The sequence below is a fragment of the Protobothrops mucrosquamatus genome, unplaced genomic scaffold (genome assembly GCF_001527695.2).
Source record: "Protobothrops mucrosquamatus isolate PMUCROS unplaced genomic scaffold, P.Mucros_1.0 scaffold_199, whole genome shotgun sequence".
NCBI lineage: Eukaryota > Metazoa > Chordata > Lepidosauria > Squamata > Viperidae > Protobothrops > Protobothrops mucrosquamatus.
The window spans coordinates 398,580-426,566 of record NW_015386275.1 but is presented as its reverse complement, the minus strand read 5'-3'; the positions used below and the strand labels follow the sequence as shown (position 1 = coordinate 426,566).

At 36.8% G+C, this 27,987-nt stretch overlaps 1 protein-coding gene across 1 annotated transcript in view; it reads right to left on the bottom strand.

The window, feature by feature from the left end:
- Positions 1–27,987, bottom strand: part of DHRSX (dehydrogenase/reductase X-linked) — a 308,329-nt gene that overhangs the window by 92,843 nt on the left and 187,499 nt on the right. The window contains exon 5 of the mRNA XM_015825462.1: positions 1,339–1,546. Coding sequence (XP_015680948.1) covers positions 1,339–1,546 — 208 coding nt within the window. The remainder of the gene's footprint in view (positions 1–1,338; positions 1,547–27,987) is intronic.

Below are 27,987 nucleotides of genomic sequence, written 5' to 3'. Positions count from 1 at the left end.
CATATATGTGAAGAATGATGAAAATATTTTTGCATTACTAAGGAATAAAGAACTAAGAGTATACATAGGATATTTTCTAGTCATGCAAAAGAGATTTAATACATAGATACCACTACCAGTAATGAACGAATAGCACTTTTTATGCAGGAAACACTATTTTACCATTAGTTTGCTGCAAATGGATGCAATTTATTAAACTTTGGTTGTCATTTTTTTCTAAAAAAATCCATAAATTACAAAAATTGGTCAGTTTATGTTTCAAGAGTTGAGATAAAGTTATTAATCTAAGCTATTACCAAATTTAAAGAGACCTCTCCCCCACAAAGCTTTTAAAATACATTTTTTCATGTATACAAATGAGACTAGATGAGAAATAGGCCAATGGGGATTATTAAACTAATAATTCAAACTCAAAAAAGAAACATAGAGGTATGGAAGTGGGGAAATGTCTGTGGACACTGAACCTTGAAAAAAAATCCTTTGAATTTTACATTTAACACAATTACTATAATTTTCTGTACTACAGAAAAAGATATTTATTTATAAACAGTGAAGCTTGCATTGAATTGGCTGTATTTCATAATCTGCTTATCATGAGAAAGTACTTTTAGATCTATCCTTAATGATTAATATAGCAGGGAGTTTGATTAAATCAGCATTAATCAATAATAATTACAGTTGTTGTGGCATCTTCTTTTACAGAGATGAGATTAACAAGACCAAACAAAGATGTAGAAAGATGACAGATGGGGGAGAGAGAGAAAGAAAGTGTGAGAGGGAGAGAAATAATTAACTCCATAATCAAAATGTAGCAAAATGTTGAGCTCTGGGCAGGAAGATGAATAGAGAGGTGTAAGTGGAACAAATTGAAACTAATACTTGCCAGAATTACTGTCAAATGTCAAGTATGTTCAAGAAATCTGGTCTAATGCAGAACATAGCTGATAAGGAGAAATGTCAGCAAGAGGAGAAGTGCAAAATGACATTTCAAGGCTTCTCCCATCCCAAATTTCTTAAAAGTCCTATAGGCACACATACCATGCAAACAAACATAAAATAAAAAAATCTGCACTATGTACTTTATATATAACATTATACATGTGTTGAATATTTTATTTTTTCTGAAGCCTGCTTATGTAACATGATTTTTCTTTCTTTGATCTTCTCTGCAGTCTTCCTCCTGCAAATCTTCTCTATGCAAACTTCTATTCATTTTTAGCATACTTTAATCTGAAGGTGGCTATAGAATGAAAAGACAACTGGCCCTCTCTACTGTGCTAATAAATACTCTTCTGTGGGTGGGAGGGATTAATAATATTAGGATGAAAAATTCCATACCTGCTTTGTAAATCATGAAGATGTAATTCACCTACATAATGAGTGGCTGATGAGAGGGTGACAATCCGAGCATTGTGGCTATGTGTTCCTGATTGCTTCAGTGTATCCAATAAGAGATTTGTCAACAAGAAATGTCCCAGATAGTTAACACCAATGTGCTCTTCAAACCCATCTTCTGTCTTCTTTTCAGGTACCAGCATCACTGCAGCTGAAGAGTTGAACAATAAAGTGAACTTTGTTGGATAAATGCCTGATTTTGTTTCATATAGCCAAGTAAAAATTTAAGAAAACTCTTGTATTCTTTCCCTATGGCAGCCAATGTACCTCACAGAAAGTCCATAAGCAGGACATCCATAAAGCAGCAGCAACTCATTTTCAACTATCTGAGTATCACAATTAAAATAAGGCATACCATATGACATAAAATTTAAATATAAAATAGAAGATTAAACAGATCTTGCCCAGAAACTAGCAACATTAATTGCATTCTACCGTGCTGCCATGAGGTCAAGTGTACACTGATGGGGGCACAAAGAGCAGGTATACATATGTGTTGTTGTCTGCATGTCACCACAATCACAAAGAGCAGAAGCAACTGGATAGCCCCATTTGTTCAGAGTATCTCTGGATCTTGTTGTACTTGTGCACAATCTATTGAATGATTTCCATACTTCCCAGTTGTTTTTTTCCTACAGATCCATCAGGGGTATAAAAAGTCAATTTCTATACAGAGAAAATAACTGACCAAGGCTACCTCCACAGAAAAACAAATAAAAGCTAAGGCTAGCAAACCAAGACAGAAGAATGGTGGATTTGTTTTATGCAGAGAAAGGCAATTAAGAAAAATATTTGTCTAAAAATTCATGACCGAATTTGCAGCAGTTTTATGTGCATATTTGTTTGTGGTGAGAGAATTTTCAAAATGACCTGGTTATTCTGTTGTGGAAGTAATTCAAGTGGTAACACCTAGTATATTTATAAATTAAGCAATTAAAGATTCAAGTGCCAAATATAGAAATTAATTTAAAGATGTAGCAGAAATATTCATTATTTTTATTATTTGAAAATGCAGAATATTTAGAGAGAGAAACTTAGTGGCTGTAATGGATTGTGTGGGTGACCTTGGGGAATGAGAAGAAGACATGCTGTCTAGGAAACAATCAGACAAGAGAGGCAGAAGCCCCCAATAGCTTAAGAGCTAGGAGAGAGGAAAAAACTAAAGAAGGACTCACCCTAATGAATCAGGCAGTTTAAAGTGATGTGAGAATTTGTACTTTCAGACTTGCAAGTTCCTATTATTGTAACCTTACAGTAAAGTAGAATTAGTTCATCTAGTTGTGTGTCTTGTCTGGTTTACCTGGGAGACAATAGCCCAGTTGTTTAAATCAGGCTTCTCAGTATGGTTCATGGGGAAAAAAAACATCCTCAAATTGATGAAATATCTGGAAACTGCTTTTAATTTATTACAGTTGTATAATAGATCTGTAGGGTAGTTTAATACCATTGGGTAATGTGTTTTCAATCACAATATGAGAGGATACACTCATTGAAGCTGGAATTTGAAAGCACTATATAAATGTCACAGATGAGCTTTTCATAACACTCAGGCTGACAATGTCCAGAACAGGGCGGGTTATGCAAGATACATTCTAATATGCAGAATGCAGTCACTGGAGCAATACAGCATTTAACTTCTTAAAGGCAACCTTATTCTATACACATGATCAGCAGTTAAAAATGGCACGACTGGTCAAATATTCAGTTGGGTCATGTATTTTCTTTCCCAAGCTTTCAGTTTGAAAGGCAGATTATAGTTTTGGAACTTTTATAGCGGATATCCCTCAGATATCAATTTCTCAGTCATATTTTCTTTACTTTTTATACACTTCCCTTGGTTGCCCTGATTCACAATCAGATTTTTCAATGTCATTGTTACATTGTTGAAACCCAGATCTATCAGATTTTAGACCTGGCAGTCATTATGTAGTCCATAATGATGGTGCATGATTGTGACAGTATATTTTATCAGTATTCCACCTTGGAGATTCATTTATCAACTACAAGTGAAAATAAATAAGAAGTATAATATTATATTCTCATTGTCTGTTGTGTTTCCTCTTCTTTATCACCAAGCCTGGCACATTGTTTAAGCTTCTGCTGCTCACAGTCTTGATTGATGTTCAGTTGACCTTATATCCATGAACTGATCTTACAGTGAGGCCTGCAAATGTTCATCTTACACTAGAAGCTTATGCATAGATTACTGTATCAGGATTCCTGATTCCTTTTTCCAACTCTATTTAAGCTATTCTGGATCTTCTATGTTATTCCCATGATTTATAATATCACGAAGGCTTTAGTGGCTCCCAATCTGTCAAGCTCCACACAGGTAGGTCAGATCAAGGAATGCAAGATTACACATTTATTGAATGCCCCTTTGGGAATAAATACAGAATCTTGGAAACTGCAAATTACGGTAATTTATAGTGAAGGTGGAGTCTCTTTGAATTACTTGAAAAGCTTCTTCCTAGCTTTCTTGATATGAATTGTCATTTCTAATATAAACTACCAATGGATTTTCCTTTTATTGCTTGCTTACATCTACTCTTCTTTCCACTGTTTTCTATAACCTCTCACAGTATCTGAACTAAGCCATGTTGTCTTTGGAATCTTCCATTTGCAAAAATTCAGATATGGTTCTGCTCTTTTTCTTTCTACGGTCTTGCTCATCCATCATGTTCTTCTGGTTGATCATCTTTCTGTTTCTTCTTCTAGGGTGTTGGTCTCCAAAATCTAGACTTTAAGGGATCAGAACCTTGACTCATGATTCTGGAATAAGATCCATCCTTCTTTTTATCTCAATGAAAATATAATGCCCATTATTTTTTCCAGAAATAAATTAGTATGGAGCTAGTCTAATTTTTAGGTTAATATTTGTTTTATATTAACTATGGACATACATGCGTTCTCCAGTATTATAGACATTAAAATTGCACAGTCATTGTTTAATTGTAAATATTAGTTTTACTGATTGGATAAGTTAATTTTATGGAACAGAAATTAATAACCAGTGGGGTTTTTTTCCCAGAACTGCATTGTGCCTTGGTGAAAGTGCATAATAAAAAAATATTATGAGAGGATTTTTTTCTGCCATATGTTTTCCCATAGCAGCTTGGGAAGAGATGCCAAGTATTAAATTTCAGTAATAGTCCAAGAAAGTGTTTTGCTATTAAGTGCCTTAAGGTTGATCAGCCAAAAACTGCACTGAAAATAGTGAAACAAGTAAGTGTAGTCAGTACATTTGAGGATTCAAAAACAATAGGCTCAAATCAAGGTGTTTATTTATTGTAGCAAAGTTATATAGCTGAAGATATCTGATCATGTCCTTTAGATCATCAACAGTCTGGAGCCAGCTGTGTAGCATTTTCTCAGGCTTTTAAGGTCTCAGATCAAAGTATTTAGTTTCTTTAGCTATCTTTTTATATGTTTTTATAAGATAGGGAGTATAAACTTATCTGGAGGTGATTTGGTGACACTCTTTATCTGTGGCCTGGTCACAATACAGATAGTTGACCTACTGCCAGAGGTATTTTTAAGACATTATCTTGTGCTCCAGCACATAACCTCCAAAAATTATCTTATGACTTTATCTTGTAAATAACATGGAAACCCAGGAAGTTGACCCTCTGCCAAAGATAAGCTTATATGGCACATTATTTCCAACAGATCTCTGTTTTCCCTCCGTTCTAAAAGTGTCAAATTAGGAAACTGGTGTTTTTCTCATTATCTTAATTATTACAAACAGAATACACATAAAAGGCACAAATTGAAAGTGATTACATACAGAAGAAAAGTGAACGTCGCGGCAGTATGACGCATCCTTTGGGGGCTCCTGAAGGATCGTCGCTTTTCAGCTGTTTGGGGAGGTCTGCCTGGGTTCCAGATAGACTGGAGCCGTCCTGTAGGGACGGTGAAGAAGGGAAGCATAGTTTGGCGGCACAGGAGGGAACGCAATCTCCTGGAGAGCCAACGGGAGCTTCCCAGACCAGCAGCTGTCAGATGGCCATTGCGAGCTGTCACACGCTGGGCGGCCACTTGGAAGAATCAGAAAACAAAATTAGAAGATTGCCTGGGTGAGATGATTAAGAGACTGTAAAAGGGAAAAAACTTTCTTAAATGCTGGAAATTGCGGGGGAAAATAAGAATTTGAAGCCGTAGAGAAAGGGGGGGGAGTGGACTTTTAAGCTTCTTCTCTTGCGGAATTGTAGCTGCGAAAAAAGCGGAAGGCAAAAGAAGGCAATAAATCAATGTAGAAATAGTGTGGAATTTGAAAAGCCTGTTGAAAATAACTGGATTGATGGAACTGATTTGAGAGTAAACGACTGCTGGAGGTGTAGATTATCCTTTTTTAAGTGAGTTGCCTCTTTTTCTTTGCATTTTTTCTTCTTGTATTTGGCTGGGAGTACTTTGGAAGAGAAGACTAAGTGACCTTGAAAAACACCTGCTGGACTTACTGATAAGAAGTTAGACATTGATTGCATTTATCACAGAGACTGTTTCTCGTTTTGGTGAATGGTGGATTGTTTCACAGAGGCTTTATTTTCGATCTCCTCTTTTTTTGGATTAAGGCACAAAGAGCCTGAAACAAAGAAGTCTTAAGTATATTGGCTTTTTCCTTTTCCCTTTTTTTATATCCTTCCTTCTTTTCCCTTTTTTCCTGCCTTTGGATTTTTGATGTGGGATAGTTTTCTCATTTTCATCTCTTTTCTCTCCTTCTTGGAACATATTTGGATTATAATATTTCATTGATATTTGGATTAGAAATCATTGGAGAAGATGAAGAAGATTACAACACATTTAACAACAGCCGCCTCAACATTACAGAGCCTTGTGGCGCAGAAAACACTGGACTCCACAACACAGCAAGGTAAGTTTAACATGGAATTGAAAAATATGATACAGGCACTACACATAGACTTCAAGGAAGGGAAAAGCAAACTAGAAGTGGAACTAAAAGAGGTTAAAGAACTGATGGGGAAAAATAAACAAAGATTGCAACAAGCAGAAGGGAAAATTGAATCAACAGATAAGAGAGTAGAGGAGATGGATAATCGACTTACATTAATAGATAGGAATCAGGAAAAAATGATTATCTCTCTAGAGATGGATAGAGCTGATTATCACTTAAGATTCCAAAATGTTGAAGAAGAAAAGGGAGAGAACTTAGCAGACGTGATGGTCGAAATATTAGCATTGGAGGAAAGCAAGGAAAAGATAATTAATGACATAGATGAGATATTTAGAATACATACTAACTACGCAACGAGAAATAATCTCACTAGAGAGATTCATATAAGATTTACTAAAAAAGCGTTAAGGGCAGATATACTAAGAGCAGATATACTACAGAAGCTGGGAAATGCCACAATAAAATATAAAGGAAGAGAGATAGTGATATTAAAGCATATTCCAAGAAGAGTGAGAGATTTGAGAAAGGAGTATCAATTTTTGACGAAATGCTTAATTAAAAAAGGGATAAATTTTAGATGGTTAATACCAGAAGGAGTAATGGTAAACTGGCAAGAACAAAGACATAGACTAGACACATTAGAGAAAGCAGAACTTTTTTATGATCACTACTTTGGACAGCAAGAAGAAGAATGGCTGAGAGAGAAAAGAGAAATTAGACATCAAGGAGATGAGACAGAGAGGCAACGGGGTGAGTATAGCAAAGAGAAGGAGGAAAGGGCGTTGGGAGGAGCAAGAGCAAAAGAGGCAAAAGAGCAAAGAGAGATGTGAATGACGAGATCAGCCAAAACTTTAAACAAATAATCATGGAAGAAGAGTTAAAAGCATTTTTGATAAATATAAATGGATTAAACTCAACCATAAAAAGGAAAAGAACATTAAATAAACTAGGGAAACTAAAAATGGACATAATTTGCAAGAAGTTCATATTAGGAAACAACATAAACATCTATTAGAATATCCAAAATTGGGAGAATTATATACTTCACTTGCGGATCAGAGTAAAAGAGGTGTGGCATTATATGTTCAGAAAGCAATACAAACTAAATTGATATATTCAGACGAAGAAGGACGAATCTTAATGGTGGAAGTAATTATGAATTGTAAAAAAATCATTATTGGTAGTGATCTACGCTCCAAATGAAAACCAAGAAAATTTCTATTTAAAATTACACAAGAAAATAATAGAACTGGAATATGAAAGCATATGTATGACTGGAGACTTTAACACTATTGTAAAGGCTGAGCTGGACTATAATACAACAAAAAAAACAAGACCCTAAGAAGAACACTTCCAAAAGCTTTTTATAATATGGTGGATGAACTAAATATATTAGATGTTTGGAAAGAAAAATATCCGGAAAGGAAGCATTATATGTTCTATTCTAACAGACACCTGTCCTGGTCGAGAATTGATATGGTATGGATGTCAACAGATCTATTTACAAATATACAAAATATAGCCATAGAAATAAGCACATGGGCAGATCACAACCCAGTTACAATCATATGGAAAGGACAAAAAAAGAGAACAAGATGGACATTAAACCAAACTGTATTGAATGAAAAAGACTTTCAGCAATATATGGAAAAAGAAATACCTTTCTTTTTTAAGGAAAACAAAAAAGAAGATACTTCACTTCAAAATGTTTGGGACACGGCAAAAGCGTACATGAGAGGACTTGCTATGACTTATTTGGGGGGGAAAATAAACAGAAAAGACAAAATAAGAGAAAAGTGGAGGAAGAATACAAGACACTTGAGAAAGAATTACAGAAAGATATACAAAACAAAAAGATTAAAAATTTAATGGAGTTGAACAAACATAAAATGAACTTAATAGAAAATGAAGAAGTGGCAATGAAAATAAAGGCAGCCAAGCAAATCTTTTTTGAACATGCAAATAAACCAGGGAGATGGTTGACATATAAAATTAAAAAGGAGAAAGAGAAGAGATGGATTAAACAACTGGAAGATGCTGAGGGGATTTTACAACATCGGAACGAAGAAAAGAAAAAGTAGCTTGGGAATATTATGAGAACTTATATAAGCAACAAACAGTTCCAGATGATAGGATAAAACAATTCTTGGAAGAAACAGAGATACCTAAAATACCGGAGAAATTTAAAAAGTTACTAGAAGGGAAAATAACAACGATAGAATTAACAGAAGTAATTAAAAGGCAAAAAAATGGTAAAACACCAGGACCAGATGGATTACCAGGGGAGCTATAAGACATTGCAGGAAGTACTAGGCAATTTAATGTTGGAACTTTATAATGAACTTCTTTCTGAAGCTAAGATACCAGATTCGTGGTCCGAAGCACTTATTACCCTGATACCAAAGGATGAAACGGAAATGCAGAAAATAAAAAACTACAGGCCGATTTCTCTACTGAACGTGGACTATAAAATATTTGCATCAATAATGGCGGAAAGACTTAAAAAGTTTTTAAATGAATTTATACAATCGGATCAAAATGTCTTTCTACCCAAAAGACAGATTAGAGACAATGTGCGAATTGTATTGAACACATTAGAATACTAGGAAACACACCCGGAAAAACAGATGGCATTGATGTTCCTGGATGCACAGAAGGCATTTGACAATGTGAACTGGCAATTTAGGATAAGCCAATTACAGACTATGGATTTTGGGGAGAAATTTATAAATGTAATCAAAACAATTTATAATAAGCAATCAGCTAAAGTAATGATAAATGGAGATATGACTGAGAAGATTAATATTATGAAGGGAACAAGACAGGGATGTCCTCTATCTCCACTATTGTTTGTCTTGACATTAGAAGTACTAAACAGAAGTATAAGACAAAATAATGACATAAAAGGTATGAAAATTAAGAGGGAAGAATATAAGCTACAAGCATTCACAGACGATTTAGTATTTATCTTGGAGGAACCATTAGAGATAGGACCTGTAGTAATAGAACAAATAGAAAAATATGGTGAGGTAGCGGGGTTGAAGATTAATAAGGATAAAACAAAAATGTTAATGAAAAATATTACAGAAAAACAAAAAAAGGAATTGATGAAAAAATTAGATATACAGATTGTAAAGAAGGTAAAATATCTAGGGATCCACGTGACAGCAAGATGTACAACAATTAAAGAGGATAATTATCACAAATTGAAAAGACAAATTGAAATAGATTTGGATAAATGGAAAAATGTACAACTATCATTAATGGGAAGGATTGCGATAATCAAAATGAATATACTACCACGATTATTGTTTTTGTTTTCAACAGTACCAATAAGAGTAGATAAGAAATATTTCGAGGGGCTTAATAAAATAATCTTGAAGTATATTTGGCAGGGAAAAAAGGCAAGATTAATCTAAAAATGTTACAAGATACAAGACCCAGAGGTGGGTTTGGCCTACCTAATTGGGAATTGTATTATCAGGCTGCAGCATTATCGTGGATGAGAGAATGGATCCTACTGAGGAATACAAGATTATTGACATTAGAGGGACATGACTTGCAGTTGGGATGGCATGCTTTCATATGGTATGAGAAAAATAGAATACATAGCTATTTCCAGAGACACCATATAAGGAATTCTTTATTTGTGATTTGGGAGAAAATAAAGAGAAAGCACTACTTGAAGATTCCAAATTGGCTTTCAATTATGGAAGCGCTAATACATCCCAAAATGCTTAATATGGGAAATATTACAAGATATAAAAACTTACTAACAGACACAGGGGAGCTGAAAACCAAACAACAATTAGAGGGACAAGGAATAAAGATGGATTGGTACATGAGAACACAAATACAAGCTAGATATGAAAAAGATGTTAAAATAGATGGTTTTAATTTGGGGACAACAGTTAGATGAAATACTCACGGTAACAGAAGAAAATGGATAAAAAAATGTATAGTTACCTACTACATATGGAATTAGAGGAGGAACAAGTGAAAGAGACAATGATAAAATGGACAAGGAATTTTGGACATACGATAGACTTAGATAGATGGCAGCAACTATGGGAAAGAAACTATAAACTGACAATGGCGACAGCGTATAAAGAAAATATGTACAACATTCTATAGATGGCATATATCTCCAGAAAGATTAGCTAAAATGTTTAAGGACAGATCTACAGTATGAAATGTTGGAAATGTCATCAAATACCAGGTTCTTTTTATCATATGTGGTGGACGTGTGTAGAAGCTAAAACTTATTGGAATATAATTAGAACATGGATAGAAAAGATGATACAACAACGTATAGAACTAAGACCAGAAATATTCCTGCTGGGTATTTTACCAGAGAAATATAATAAAGAGAAAACATATTTGATCATTCATATAATTACTGCAGCTAGGATTGTGTTTGCACAAAATTGGAAAGCACTGAAAGCCCCCACAGAGGGAGAGGTGATTGGAAAAATATTGGAATGTGCGGAAATGAATAGATTAACAACGATAATTAAAGATAAGACAGAGTCAGAGTATTATGAAATTTGGGGATTTTTTTATGATTGGGTGAAAAGAGAATATGGTTAAAAGTTAGTTAACACGACTTCCAGTTGGATCGCAGCGCCGATGGCAGCTTCTCTCCGAGGCTGCCTGCCCCGAGGACACGTTAGAGCCGCAGGAACAGCTGTTCCGCAGCTCGATCCCCCTCCCCGGGCAAAGGGGAGGGGGTGAGCTTCCCCGATAGGGGTAGAGCTCCTTAGCCTTTGCATTTTTCCAGCTGTGAGGGCTGAGGTGAGCTCCCCCAGAGTCGGGGACTTCTCCGTGCTTCGGGCTCCTTCGTTCAATAGAACGAAGCCAGACGCGCATCTAATCTCTGCTGCTTTAGGAAACTAATGACTGTGAGTAGAATCTAATATGCAGACAGAGCCTAACAGGATTTTTTGAAAACTGTTTGAAATGGGACTTTAACTCTGGAATCTTCTTTGTATTTATTTTAATTTGAAGAAGAAGAAGGAATATGGCTGCGGAAGGGTGTTTTTTTTCGTTTGATTGAAACTTATGAGACTTTCGTTTTCTGGAAATACAGGAGACTTTCACTTTTTGGAAACTTTCTCTTGGACTATTTTATTGTAACAGACTTAGCTACTTTGGATTGTTTGGGCAACTCCTCCTCCTCCATTGTTGTTTGAGGTTCTTATAAGACTGTTAGATTTTTTCTTTCAAGATTTTTATAAGATTTTATGAAAGAGAAAAGTAAAATGGCCTCTAAACGTGTGGGATTTTTTGCTTCTCAGAAAAGCACGATCTCCTCTGCAGCTGTTTTAACATCACAGCAACCAAAACTTGATATGCCTCCGCCTTCCCCCCCAACTTTAGCATTTATACTGAAAGAGATACAGGATGTATTGAAAGACAATGTAAGACAGATTAGAATGGATAGGGAGAAACTTATTGATAAGAGATTTGAAGAGAAAAATGCAGAGATGAGAAAAGATATATTGTTTGCCCTTCAAGGCTTGGCATGTCATGAAGAATGTGTTGATGGATGGGAGGAGGAAGTAGAGGAACATGTTGAAAGTTTGGAATTTAAGTTGGAAATGGAGGAAAAAGTGGATTCAATTCAAAATGAGGTCGTTATGTTACAATATAGAGAAATGGAACATGCTTTGACAATAAGAGAAAATCCTCGAGAGAAATTGGAGGAATAGAATGCAGCAGATTTGGCTATGGTTCTGACTTGTCAGCCCGAAGATATTATGAGAGAAATGGAAAAAAATTATAGAATTAATTTACGAGCTGCAAGACAGAAAAACCTTCCAAGAGATGTTGTTATTTACTCTTCTAGAAAATCAATTCGTAATGGAATCATTCAGCTTTTTTATAAGCAGAAAATACCACCCAAAGTATTTAGAAGAAGAAAGGATTTTGCCCTTTTGTTCGACAAGGTACCAGGAAGGAAGGAATTTATGAAGATTAAGTGGTTGAAGGAGTTATGCTACTATCAAGTGCGACAAAATCACAAGATCAAGATGAAATTAAGCAACAAGTTAGAGAAATTGGAGACGATCAGAAAACTTAGAGAATGACCTGTGCAGCTTATAGATGCAAGAAAGAGAGTACTTAAAAATGTGGACGTATGAATTGAGATATTAATTTTGGAAATAAGAATTTTTTTTTTGCTTTTTAATCTAATTGTAAGAAGAATGAATAAGGTCGTGGAAGGGTGTTTTTTTCTCTCCTCTTTGATTGATTTTGTTTAGGGAGCAATTTATTATGTTAATAGAGTAGATTATGAATTTTAGATCATTATTATTGTTTAAATGTTATAACAGTTTACTTATTATTATTTTTAATTGTTAGTATGATGTTATTATTAGTGTGTTTAATAACTGGATATGGGTTTAAAAGAGTGGTGTGTTTTTTTTAGTGAAGTTCAGAATGTTATTGTTGCTTAAATGATTTAGTTTTATTTTTTACTTTTTAATATGATATCAATATTATTGTGTTTAATTGAATTTTAACTGAATTTTAGAGCATTACTGTTGTTTAAATGATATAATGGTTTACTTATTTTTAATTTTAACTACTAATATGATATTATTATCGTGTTTATTAATTATATATCTGTTGAAAAGAGAGTTAAAGGAGGTTACAGATTTGTTATATTAACAGTTTTCAGATAGAGTTAAAGGAGATTATAGATTTGCTATTTTTATAGCTGTTTAAAATTATTTAGAGTATGATTATTTTATTATTATTCCTGTGATTGGCTCTGGGAAGTGGGGGGGGAGGGAGGGGGGGTGGAAGGGTGGGTTTTGAGGGGGGGATTTATATTATAAAATGTTATAAAATTCTCAATAAAAAAAAAAGTTAGTTAACACCAATGTAGATGGAAGAAAAAGGAGGAGATAAGGAGGGAGACCCAGGTGACACAGTATTGAATAACTGGAGGTCATATAAATACTTATAGAAGTACATACCGAGAAGGACAGATAAATAGATGTATTAACGTAATAGAAAATTAATATTATTATATTTAATATAGATATGAAAATTCAGAGGGAGGAGTTGCTCGGACATTACCCCTGAACTGTATCTGAAGACGAATGAGAAGAAAGGAGAGGAGAGAGAGAAGAGAGTAAAGGAGGGGGGAAGGAAGTAGGAAGGTTGGAGGAGAAGAGGAGAAGAAGTGGGGAGAAATGGGAGGGGAGTGGTGAAGGAAAGAGGAGAGGAGAGGAAGAAGAGGGAAGTAGGGAAGAAAGGGATAAAAAAGGTAGAGAAGAGGGAAGAGAGAGAAAGAGTGAGGATGCAGTGAAAGGGGAAATGGGCGAGCAACACCAAAATTCATGTGTATGTATTTATTTTATTTTATTAAGAGTATCTGATAGATAAGAATGTAAAAAGAATGTATGTTAATACTTGATAAAATATTACAGTAAAAAAGAAAGTGATTACATACAAATTACAGCAACTTGTTTCATAACTCTTCTAACTATTTGTATGGGATGTTGAGGAATTTATAATATAATACAGCAATTTGCACAGCTTTCTGCATAAAGTCCAAGAATAGAAGAATTTTAGTCTATTTTTTCAAATAAGGAAAAAATGCACTATATTGCTATAATGCTTCATCAATTCTTATGCAGTGATATTACTGCATGAAAAAATATGGTTATTTTTAGTACCACTATTTGATATGTTTTGTGCAATGTAATTAGAGTGCTGTTTTGTTTCTTGCAACTGACTTTAATTTTTTCCTGCCTGTTGGTTTAACCTAGGTGAGATAACCTTTTTGAGCAAAAAAGTAGATATAGAATGAACCCATAGAACACTGAGAGCCACTCCACATCTTCCAGCTGCAAAATAATTACAAACAATTTTTTATTTATTCAGGAGCATCTGTTGTTTCTGGAGCTGGTAACTATATCTGGTTGTGTAAGGACCCACTTCAATCCACATCTTAAGAAAGCAGAACTCTTGGAAATGGTCTCTTCCAACAGGAACTTTTATTAAAAGAAACTGATAGCGAGCAAGATAGACAGGATCTGGGGATTCCCTTACAATTCGATGTTTTAAAATGTCCCTAAGCAGCCCCCCACCCCGCAGTTCTTCCGGGCGATTCAAACCGGCAAATTTCTAGGTGTCAACTCCAGGAGAGATAACATCAGTCTGGCTCCGTTGGCACGATCATTCAACATCTCCTCACACAGATCCCAGATGCTGCATCTCCCCCCCCCCCCGTTTCTCTCACTGGCTGGTAAAGGAGGAGAAGTTCAGAGTGGCATAGGATGAAAGGCAAATGGCTACATTGTTATGGTTAGCAGATCTGAAGCAAATCAACAAAAGTTTACTTTGTAGTGAATAGAGGAAGTGAAAGTAATAAAAAAAACCCATGCATACCCCCTCCCCCTTAGTAGTATGATAGAATTCAGGAGAGAGTAAGAACTGGTTTTATATCAAAGAAGATAGATAGAAATGAAATATAACTGGATTCTGACAGGTTGTCTTAAAGGCAACAACACATGCCCAATTGATTTTTAAACAATATTTTAAAGGTAAGACAAAAAAAGTGAGTTTCAAACCTTTCATCTTTTCAAATTGCCCTTCTTTTGAATTTAAAAGGAAATTTCTGTGACCAAAAAAACTTCCTCTCCCAAGTCCTGTTTATTTGTTTTTGTGAGATTATTCTAATTAGGTTTTAGAAGAAAAATGGATGTACTGGTATTGACTGATTATAATAAAACTGGTATGCTGCTAGATAACTATAAAACACTGATCCCCTAACAGGTTGACAACTATTATACACTTTCTATATGCATGCACGCATTAAATAGAACTTGTCTTATTTTAAACAAAGGCATGCTTTGATTTTCTTCACCCCAACCAAGTTTAGAACTAGCATAAAACAACAGACCTGTAACTCATACAAAAATCCTACTAAAGCCATGACTGAGAGAGAGAGAATAATATTGAAAGGAAGAGATAAATCAAAGCCTGCTAATCAAGGGACGGATGATTTTACATGCACGTTCCTCCTGCAGAAGCAATAGTTCCACCCAGAACTCAAGAGTATTTATCCTATTGAGGAAAGTCAGAGCCCCAGAGAAGGAAATATTAAAAAGGCAGAAAAATATGTTTCCTCAAAAGGATTTTTTAAAACCAAAAACCAAACCTGGCATCATCTCTTTGCCCCAAGCAGGAGCCAGCCCTATACAAATGCAGATGTAAGACCATCAGGAAGGTTGGAGCCAGGAAGCTCAAGAAGACAAAGAAACCCTTAAGAGTCATTAGCCCCATCCCCAGGGAAGCAGGAGATGACTTTTGGGACATAATAGGACTGAACGACAGATACTAAGGCCTAGAAAAGCACTGACTCAGTTCAAAGTTCATGCCACAGGAAGAGGAAACTATTCCAAACAAAAAGCTAGAGAGGGTATAAAAAGCTACTGCCCATGTGCTCAGCCCTTCTTCTCTCCTCTGCTCTTTCCTGAAGAACCATCTTTCTGCTTCTTCAATAAACTGTAACCATCTTCCCAAAGCAGTCGCCATGTTGCTTATTTATTCCCAGCTTGGATGAACCAGGATGAAGACTTACTTCTGACATTATATCAACAGATCAACCACTCCTGACATTTAGACTATCAAGTAGAGTGTATGCATCTTTCTGGTCTACCCTTATGCACTCCATCAACAATTTCAGACTTGTGGATATCAGAATTTCTCATGAGGAAGGACATAAGTACAGGTAAATGCTGTTCCATGCTGAACTGGCACACAAAGCAGATGAGATGAACGTGATCATGAACCACAATATCCAGTTGCAGAGAAGAGCAACAAAGATGATCAGGGGATTGGAGGCTAAATCATATAAGGAACGATTGCTGGAATTGGGTATGTCTAGTTTAATGAAAAGAAGGACTAGGGGTGGCATGATAACAGTGTTCCAATATCTCAGGGGTCTCCACAAAGAAAAGGGAGTCAAGCTATTCTCCAAAGAACCTGAAAGCAGGACAAGAAGCAATGGATGGAAACTAATTAAAGAGAGAAGCAACCTAGAACTAAGGAGAAATTTCCTGACAGTTAGAACAATTAATCAGTGGAACAACTTCCCTACAGAAGTTATGAATGCTCCAACACTGGAAGTTTTTAAGAAGGGATTGGACAACCATTTGTCTGAAATGGTATAGGGTTTCCTGCTTGAGCAGGGGGTTGGACTAGAAGATCTCCAAGGTCCAACTCTTGTTATTCTATTCTATTCTATTTGCTATTGCCTAAATGGAGACAGGACCAAGATCATCCCAGCTATTTCCAAAGTTGCTACCAGTAGTATTGTAAATTAATGCTGCAAGAATCTTGGTTATTTCCACAAAGTATAAAATAATATGAAAATGTGTAAAAAATGGAAAAAATATCAGGTCAAACTCCATGCAGCCTAACACCTGATACCTTAAGATGTCTCAATGGTGACTTTTCTGCTGTTATTTAACATTGCAAGGTACTCTGCTGCTTACCTCCTCAATCCCTTGAACTGGAGATTCTTGGTTAAGGCAATTTCTGTAATTAAGTCATTATTCTTTGTGATTAATCTCTTAAACACCAAGATAACTATGCTAGATCATATTCTCCATGGGCTTCTTTATTAGACAAAACCCCAAGCAAATTCTAGGAGTAGATGGGCTTTGAAGACAGCAAAGCTTTGGCAACCTGACCTAATAATGAAAGTATATACAAAAAAATTAGCACAGAATTATTATTCAATCTCAATAGGTTGTATTATTAATGGTTAAAGGGAACTATCATCACAGAAATATTTGTTGGTTCAGCTAGAAGCACAGAATACTTTATTTTGCAACTCAGTGAGTCAGATGGAGATTTTTAAAAAAGTTATCTACTTTTTTCAGTTTGATTCAACTGTTTGCTTGGCATGATATATATATGTTCTACATAAATAAATCATTTTGGACTTTTGGCCAGACTTGGCAACAACTAACATATTTCTTGCCCACTACTCACGGTCTCAATTGAGAGATGTATCCAAGAATAGTTGACAGGATCCATCTAATCACCCAAAGTGTAAACTCATTCATAAAGAACTGGCTCCATAGAACAACTTTCCTGAATTGCTAATAAAAGGGGACCAGTTATCTCCATTATCTCACTCTGCAGACCAATATGAGAATATATTAACAAGGTATGGCCACTTGGCAAGTGGTGTCCCTAAAATTCTTCTGGGTGACATCTATTCACCTAACCAAACCTGCTCATGGCACTCAAGAAATGCATACTGGATAAAATTGCATAGTTGTTGCTTCTAATCTTTGACTGTTACTCTAACTGATATTCATAACAGACAAAATTTCACTGAGTCCCTATATTACCACTCCATTCTCCTTCCTATGAATCAGCCATTCAATAGATGCATGGCAATATTGCTGATTCTCAGCTATTGATCTGACAAGACCATACAGGATATATTGGGTCTGAGAACATAAATTGTACACATGCAATGTTGAGGCAATGCTTTTACCAGCAGACTGCTACTTAAACAAAAGAGGATTGTTCCAACTGCAGTGTTGTCTTGTTATTCCATGAATACCAGTAGTTACTGTTATTTTTAAAAAGGTTTTCTGTTACCGTGGCTCCTCTCAGCTAACGGGAGATCATGTGAAATGTGCACAGCAGGGCTAAATGCATACAGACTATTGTGTTTTAGTTCATACAAAAGTGTTTCCATAACATAAAATAATACACAATTCCTCTTTTGTTGATTGGTGTTGCTGAGTGGTCTTGCTGTAAATCCAGGCAGCTGGGCAGTGAAGGGTTTTGTATTTCTTGCACATTCCTATTAGAGATTATTCTAAAATCCATAATAATAGAATAACGGAGTTGGAAGGGACCATGGAGGTATTCTAATCCAACTTCCTGCTCCTCTCCTTAGTTCTAGATTGCTTCTCTCCTTGATTGGTTTCCATCCATTGCTACTTGTTCTGCCTTCAGGTGCTTTGGAAAATAGCTTGACTCCCTCTTCTTTGTGGAGACCCGAGATATTGGAACACTGCTATCATGTCACCCCTAATCTTTCTTTTCATTGTACTAAGTACTGTAAAAGTACTGTTTAATATCAGTACTGTTTCATTGTTTCAATAAGTTCTCATTCCAAATTATTTGCTTCCAATAAAGCTGCTATTAATATTTTCTGTATATTAAATCTTCATTTGTTTCCCATCCAAAAACATATAGTATAGAAATCTGGGTCTTTAGAGATGGATTTCTGTCTCAGTGGAATAAAAAAGTCACATTGCACTTGCCCCTTTTCCACTGTCTGTTCTATCTTAAAACTCCATTTATTTTTTTTTAACAGTTCATATCCTAAAAGCAGGAGGTAATGCACTTTTCTGGCACCACTTTCCTAAAATGTTCAAAATCTTATACCCATTATATAACAATAAGCTCAGCCCTTCTAGTAAGCCCATCTCCATTACATTTATTTGAAATTAGTTGTATTTTAATGCACAGGCTGGTACAAGTAGGAAAGGGCAAAACATTGAGTAAAAAGTGAGCATATCTTAGCAAGCTATTATCTGAATGTATGGTGCACACAGACAACTCCTCTAGGTTTCAGATGTAGCATATAAATATATAAATAAAACTGTAACAAACAAACAAACATAAAAAGATGAAAGAGATGTAGAAGATGAAAAAAGAAATACAATAAAATAGTACAGTAATAAACATATACATTAGGCCAGTGATGGCGAACCTTTTAGAGACCGAGTACCCAAACTGCAACCCAAAACCCACTTATGTATCATTGGGTGTTGGGTGGGCATGGCCCATTGGGTGGGCGTGGCCTATTGGGTGAGCGTGGCTGTGGTGGTAAAAGCAGACTGGGTGGGACTAAAAAGTTCATTCAATCAATTCCAACTTTGCGAGATCTTTTTTTTCCACACGAGAAGTTGAAATTGATTGATTGAACCTTTTTTTTTTTTGCACATGGCGGCGGAGGCCTAAAGCGAAAAGGTATTATAAAACCCAACTGAAGGCATAGGACTGGGGCGACAGCGTGCGTGCCCACAAAGAGGGCTGTGCATGCCACCTGTGGCACGTGTGCCATAGGTTCACCATCACGGCATTAGACACAACTTCCATTTTCAAAGTTGAGTTGGAATTAAATTGATAATGCTCGACTGACAGGTCCCTACAGTATATCATGTATCAGTACATCCAGTCAAGTATCTGTCTGAACTGTGCCACCAAGTGAGTTCTTGATATATGTTTCCATCCGTTTAATGTTACTGTATGACTAAAGAAGAGGAAAGTTCTCTGTGCTTTAAAACTGGGCTAAATTTTTTATCCAATATTTATCAGGCTCCAAAGAAACCAAGCACAGCAGGAAATTCTCCTTTATATATTTTGGGAAATTCTTCAAATAAAAAGAGATAAATTTATCCAGAATCAAATACATTTTGAATTTTTTTTTCTGAGAGCAAGATTTACCCTGTATTTAATTTCATACTGGAAACAGGTTTGTTAATCATGGAAGGATAACCTTGGGCTTTTATCTGGTTGCCCCAAAGATCCCTTCATCCTCTTTCCTTTTTGGGGTCCTCTTGATCTTTTTTTGGTCCTCTCTCTCTTGTCCTTTTGCCTTTCCCCCCCTCCCTCCATTGTACAGGTCTTAGCTTTAGTACCCAAAGTGAATGTTCAGGATAGCAGCATAGAAAGCTAAACAGTACTTTCCACCACCTTTGCCATTGTCAGAGCTACTACAGATTATGCATAATTGCTTTAATGAGAAGGGCAGCTATATACCTGCATGCATGCATACAGGTATATAGCAATAGCACTTAGACTTACTATATATACTGCTTCACAGTGCTTTACAGCTCTCTCTAAATGGTTTACAGAGTCAGCATATTGCTCCCAACAATCTGGGTCCTCATTTTAACGACCTCGGAAGGATGGAAGGCTGAGTCAACCCTGAGCTAGTGAGAATCGAACTGCCAAATTGCAGGCGGCTGGCAGTCAGCAGAAGTAGCCTGCAATACTGCATTATAACCACTGCGCTACCATGGCTCAAGTAGCGATTATAGTATATACATACATACATACATACACATACATACATACATACATACAATGTCATATTCAAAGAAATTCACAGCATTTACATTGAATGCTGTGAAATACTGGAAGACTGTTTGAGGACAGCTTTTTCCCAAGGCACCTGAGTAGGGGGTCAGGGGGCCTTTAAAAAATGTTTCCCAGATTAAACACCAAGGAAATGTTTTTTTTTCAATTACTTCACCTCATTAAGACACAGCAATTTGCCACCCTTCTGTCTTCTGCTTACTCATAGGTCCTAAACGCTTTTTCTATAACAAAGGCTGTTTTTTAAACTAACAATAATTGTGAAATATTTGTTACCAAATCCCACCTCATTATTTTTTCTTGGATACTTCTAGGTTAGGAAAACCACTATAATAACACTGTTTCTATTTACAAAAAGGTTCATTAGAGGTTGGCTTAGAATTCTACATTTTCTAAAGAATAGGACAGCATTCGGAGAACATGTTCTCCAAACAAGTACTATGTCATGGTTCTGACAGATGAAACTCTTTAAAGAACTTCGAGGCATTGTTTACCTTAAAGAATCTTTATTTTGAGTAGCATAGCATCGGCACTGGTATAATCGAAGCAAAAAACTAAATTCCCCTCCCTTGAGCACAATTCCCTCCTCCAATTAACAGTCATAAATCACATTCCCCAATTAGCGTGAAGCACGGACTTCCTCTCCCATTCTCCTGCCCACCAATTTCTTATCAGCTCTGGTTACAATAACCTTGTTTCTCACGCTGGGTCCAGCGTTGTTATGTCTAGCTCATATTCCCCTTCCCAGCATCATCTAATTCTAAAAGCAAAAGGTAAAAGATGGCTACATTTCCATTTGTTGTCAATGCAAAAACATCCAATGTTAGCAGCGTTGACATACTATTTAAAATTCCAATAATAGTCATGTGGATAGGAATCATGGAAGTTGTAGTCCAAAACATTTTAAAAGTGCCATGTGTAAAAATGCTATTATTCTGTTAAAAGATTGATTTGGAAGCAGGAATGGCATCATACAGTGTGTGGGTTTTACTTTTAAAACCCTTGTTGTGCTAGAACTGCCATTTATGTGCAATTTGGTAATATAGCTTAGTGAGTTTGATTTCAAAAGACTTTGATTAATCTGACATTAACAGAAAAAGTAAGGCAACAGCAAAATGTTTATGAATAATATGTACAGTGTACGTCAAGAGAGACTTTATTTAGACATTATTCTTCTGCCATTAGAGTGTATGCAGGCAGAAATCAAGATTCTGAGGCAATTCATATAATTACACATTTAATTCTGGCAGCCTATAGACTGTTGATTAAATTATATATTTGAAATGATTTATTTATTTATTTATTTATTACATATGTTCTATAGCATTCAATCATAATTATCCTAAGTGCTATAGCATACCATGGAGAACATACAATAAATTATAATACTTTGTTTACTGAAATACAGTATTACATAGTTTTAACTTAATGATAACAACAACACAGAAGCTGTAACACTAAACAGATTTAGGACTTCCCACACTTTCATTTCTGTGCTCAATGAACAGTTTTAAGCTACATTGTTAAAAACTTTATAAGTACTTGGAGGAGGGTGCACTTGAAGAGAACATTCAAAGGGTGGGAGCAGCTACCTATAGTGCCCATTTCTGAGTCCTCTCTCATTGTACTTCACACAGGGTAGGGACGCTCAGCAGATATTCTTCTCAAGTACTTTTTGATAGGCAGATTCTATTTGACTAGGCAGTCATGAAGATAAACAAGCCCCAAACTATGTAGGATTTTATACATAATCACCAGTACTTTGAACTGCAGCAGAAACAAACCTTCAGATATTTCAGAGGGAGCTATAGAAGTATTACAAGACTGCTTTGAGTGCTCGGATTGGGGCATGTTTAAGGAAGTAGCTACTGATAATCAACATACAAATGTTGAGGAGTATGCCACCACGGTGTCTGCATATATCCAAAAGTGCATAGAGGATGTCTGTGTCCTTAAAAATATTGTTGTGGGGGCGAATGAGGAACCATGGCTGATTTATGACTTCCACAAGATGCTGAAGGCATGGACTGTGGCTTTTAAATCTGGTGACATGCTGGCACTTAGAACAGCCAGAGCAAATTTGAAAAGTGCCATAAAAGGGGCAAAGCAAGCCCATTGCCAGAAAATTCAGAGCTTTTTTCTGGATCCAACAAACACCAGGCAAATGTGGCAAGGAATCCAGGCCATTACGGATTATAAGGTGACTCAATCGAGATGCAAGGATGACACAGACTTCCTAAACAAGCTGAATACATTCTTTGGAAGATTTGAGGCATCAAATAGCACTCCTGCCAGGAAGCTGTGCCCCATCCTGACAAGCAAGTGCTTAGCTTTGATGTCACCTCTGTCCAGAAAACACTGCGGAAAGTTAACATTCGGAAAGCAGCAGGCCCAGATAACATCCCTGGACATATCCTTAGGGAATGCGCAGATGAGCTGGCTTGTGTTCTCACAGATATTTTCAATCTCTCATTGCAGCAGGCAGTGGTCCCATCGTGTTTTAAGATGGCCATCATCTTGCCAGTGCCAAAAAAGTCCACTATTACAGACCTCAATGATTACCGCCCAGTTGCATTGACATCCATCATTATGAAATGCTTTGAGAAGCTAATAAAGGACATTATTGTATCTAGCCTCCCGCCAGCATTTGATCCCCTTCAGTTTGCTTACCGACCAAATCGATCTATGGAGGATGCTATTTCTTCCATTCTCCATCTGAGCTTGAAGCACTTAGAGGAAAGAAATACTCATGTGTGTTTGTTGTTTGTCGACTTCAGTTTGGCATTTAACACAATCATTCCCCAGCATCTAGTAGACAAACTGGGCCTTTTAGGCTTAAACATTCCTTTGTGCAACTGGATTCTTGATTTTCTTACCAACAGGCCCCAATATGTGTGAGTTGGAACAAATACTTCTAACATCATTTTCTTGAGCACAGATTTTCCTCAGGGCTGCATCCTAAGTCCGCTGCTGTTCACCATGTTGACCCATGACTATTGTGCTAGGTTTGCCACCAACCATATTATGAAGTTCGCAGATGATACAACAGTAGTGGGCCTTATTTATGATGACAATGAGGGTGCTTACCGCAAGGAGGTTGAGGGGTTGATGAATTGGTGAAAGGAAAACAGCCTAATTTTAAATACCGGAAAAACCAAAGAGATCATTGTTGATTTCAGAAAAGGCCCTTCCAGAAAGTTTCCACCTGCTGTTCCAGCAGAAGCAGAGAGTCCAAGAGTTCTATTAGATTCTATACCAGTTCTTTTTGGGCAAAACAATTCTATCTAAAACTAAAAGTTGCATTATCCAGAATCAATTAACTTCTGAAATTGCAGCCATTCAATTTTGCTAGGGTTGAATCTTAGCCTGATTCTCTCCATCCAGATCCTTACAATCTCTAGGTGTTGGCTCAAGAATTTCACATTGCACATTAGAGTATTATGAAACTCATCCGGGGAAACAGATGGCTTCAATAATAATAATAATAATAATAATAATAATAATAATAATAATAATAATAATAATAATAATAATAATAATAATGATGATGATGATGATGATGATGATGATGATGATGATGATGATGATGATGATGATGATGATGATGTTGGAAGGGACCTTGCCCTAAAGCAAAAAGGTATTGGGCTAAAATACATTTACGGTTGGAGAAGATGACTAAAAAACAAATAGACTTTAAACCAGAACTGTTTTTGTTAGGAATAATAGGAGCCAAGTATCAGAAAAATTGCAGATATCTAATATTACATGTATTAATAGCAGCAAGAATTGTATTTGCCCAATATTGGAAAAATGAAAACTTACCAACTGAAGAAGTACTAATTAAGAAAATTCTAGAGTGCGCAGAAATGGATAGGTTGACTTTAGAGATTAAAGAGAAAGAAGACTCAGTCTATTTTAGAACATGGGATAACTTTTATCAATGGCTAGAAAAACGAGTCAGAGAAAAAGGAATGTGACATGTAATTTTGAATATATATTAGCAAGAAGAAGGCTACTGAGTGATTAATTAATACTGTTTATGATAATTAACTACATCTATTATTCTTACCCCTTTATGGATTACTGCCTTGCTGTGGCAAAGGGGCTTGTGTAACTCAATGAAGCTATGAGCTATGCCGTGCAGGGCCACCCAAGACGGACAGGTCATAGCAGAGAGTTCTGACAAAATGTGATCCACTGGAGAAAGAAATGGCAAACCACTCCAGTATCTTTGCCATGAAAACCCCATGAACAATACTAAAAGGCAAAAAGATATGACGCTGGAAAATGAGGCCCTCAGGTCGGAAGGTGTCCAATATGCTACTGGGGAAGAGCAGAGGGCTAGTACTAGTAGCGCCAGAAAGAATGAAGCGACTGGGCCAAAGCCGAAAGGACGCTCAGCTGTGGATATATCTGGTGGTGAAAGGAAAATCCGATGCTGTAAAGATCTTTTCTCCATAGGAACCTGGAATGTAAGATCCATGAATCAAGGCAAGTTAGACGTAATCAAACAAGAGATGACAAGACTGAACATCGACATCTTAGGAATCAGAAAACTAAAATGGACAGGAATGGGTGAATTTAACTCAGATGACCATCAGGTATACTACTGCGGGCAAGAATCCCTCAGAAGAAATGGAGTAGTCTTCATAGTCAATAAAAGAATAGGAAAAGCAATACTGGGATACAATCCCCAAAATGACAGAATGATCTCAGTGTAAATCCAAAGCAAACCATTCAATATCACAGTAGTCCAAATCTATGCCCCAACCACTGGTGCTGAAGAGGATGAAATTGACCGGTTCTATGAAGCCCTAGAGCACCTTATAGAATTAACACCAAAAAAAGATGTCCTTATCATCATGGGGGATTGGAATGCTAAAATAGGAAGCCAAAAGATAACCAGAATAACAACCAAGTTTGGCCTTGGAGTACAAAATGAAGCAGGGCACAGGCTGATAGAATTTTGTCAAGAGAATACGATGGTCATAACAAACACTCTTTTCCAACAATCCAAGAGATGGCTCTACACATGGACATCACCAGACGGTCAACACAGAAATCAAATTGACTATGTACTCTGCAGCCAAAGATGGAGAAGCTCTATACAGTCAGTAAAAACAAGACCAGGAGCTGACTGTGGCTCAGATCATAAGCTTCTCGTTGCAAAATTTAGGCTTAAATTGAAGAAAGTAGGGGAAAGCACTAGGCCACTCAGGTATGAAATAAATCATATTCCTGATGAATATACAGTAAAAGTGACAAATAGATTTAAGGAATTAGATCTGATAGACAGAGTGCTTGAAGAATTATGGACAGAGGTTCGCAACATTGTACAAGAGGTAGCAACTAAAACCTTCCCAAAGAAAAAGAAATGCAAGAAACTAAAATGGCTGTCTGAGGAAGCTTTGCAAATAGCTGAGGAAAGAAGGGAAGCGAAAGGCAAGGGAGAAAGAGAAAGATACACCCAATTGAATGCAGAATTTCAGAGAATAGCTAGAAGAGATAAGAATACCTTCTTAAATGAACAGTCCAAAGAAATAGAAGAAAACAACAGAATAGGGAGGACCAGAGATCTCTTCAAGAAAATTGGAGATATGGAGATTGGGAACGTTTCATGCAAAGATGGGCATGATAAAGGACCAAAATGGCAGGGACCTAACAGAGGCAGAAGAGATTAAGAAGAGGTGGCAAAACTACACAGAAGAACTATACAAGAACGAGCTTAACGTCCTTGATAACTACAATGGGGTGGTCACTGACCTCGAGCCAAACATCCTAGAATGTGAAGTGAAATGGGCCTTTGGAAAACTGAGCAACAACAAAGCTAGTGGAGGTGACAGTATTCCAGCTGAGCTATTCAAAATCTTAAAAGATGATGCAGTAAAAGTGCTACCCTCAATTTGCCAGCAAATTTGGAAAACTCAGCAGTGGCCACAGGATTGGAAAAGGTCAGTTTACATTCCAATTCCAAAGAAAGGCAATGCCAAAGAATGTTCAAACTATCGCATCATTGCACTCATTTCACATGCAAGTAAAGTTATGCTTAAAATCCTACAAACTAGACTCCAGCAGTATGTGGATTGAGAACTTCCAGAAGTACAGGCAGGATTTCGAAGAGGCAGAGGAACTATAGATCAAATTGCCAACATACTCTGGATCATGGAGAAAGCTAGGGAGTTCCAGAAAAACATCTATTTCTGCTTCATTGACTATGCTAAAGCCCTTGATTGTGTGGATCACAACAAATTGTGGCAAGTTCTTAAAGAGATGGGAGTACCAGACCATCTTACTTGTCTCTTGAGAAACGTATATGCGGGTCACGAAGCAACAGTAAGAACTGGACACGGAACCACTGATTGGTTCAAAATTGGGAAAGGAGTCCGGCAAGGCTGTATACTGTCACCCTGCCTATTTAACCTATATGCAGAGCACATGATGAAAAAGGAAGGGCTAGATGAATCAAAAGTTGGAATTAAGATTGCCGGGAGAAATATCAACAACCTAAGATATGCAGATGATACCACTCAAATGGCAGAAAGTGAAGAGGAACTAAAGAGCCTCTTGATGCGGGTGAAGAAGGAGAGTGCAAAAGGTGGCTTGAAACTCAACATTAAGAAAACCAAAATCATGGCATCCAGCCCTCTCAATTCCTGGCAAATAGATAGGGAAGAAATGGAGGTAGTGACAGATTTTATTTTCCTGGGCTCCAAGATCACCTCAGATGGGGACTGCAGCCAAGAAATTAAAAGACGCTTGCTCCTGGGGAGGAAAGCTATGGCAAATCTAGACAGCATACTAAAAAGCAGAGATATCACCCTGCCAACAAAAGTATGTATACTCAAGGCCATGGTTTTCCCAGGTGCAATGTATGGATGTGAAAGTTGGACCATAAGCGACAAAGAATTGAGGCCTTTGAACTATGGTGCTGGAGAAGACTCCTGCAAGTCCCTTGGACTGCAAGGCGTTCAAACAGGTCAGTCCTAGAAGAGATCAACCCCGACTGCTCTTTAGAAGGCCATATCCTGAAGTTGAAACTCAAATACTTTGGCCACCTAATGAGAAGGAAGGACTCACTGGAGAAGGGCCTAATGCTGGGCAAGATTGAGGGCAATAGAAGAAGGGGACGACAGAGAATGAGGTGGCTGGATGGAGTCACTGAAGCAGTAGGCGTGAACTTAAATGGACTCCAGAAGATGGTATAAAATACAGTTCACCATGGAAACAGAAGCTCATAACCAACTTTCCTTCCTGGATGTCCTAGTCTACAAGAAATCAAACGGCTCCCTAGGACACACCATCTACCAGAAGAAAACACACACAAACTGCTATCTGCACGCACTCTCACACCACCACCCAGCACAGATCAACTCCGTAGCCAAGACACTCATCTCCAGAACAAAACGCTTAGCTGATGAACAACACCTAAAAACCGAACTACACACTCTCACTAACGTACTAACATCCAACGGATTCCAAAGAAATAAGATTACCAACCTAATCCAAAAAGAAACCCCCACTAAAAT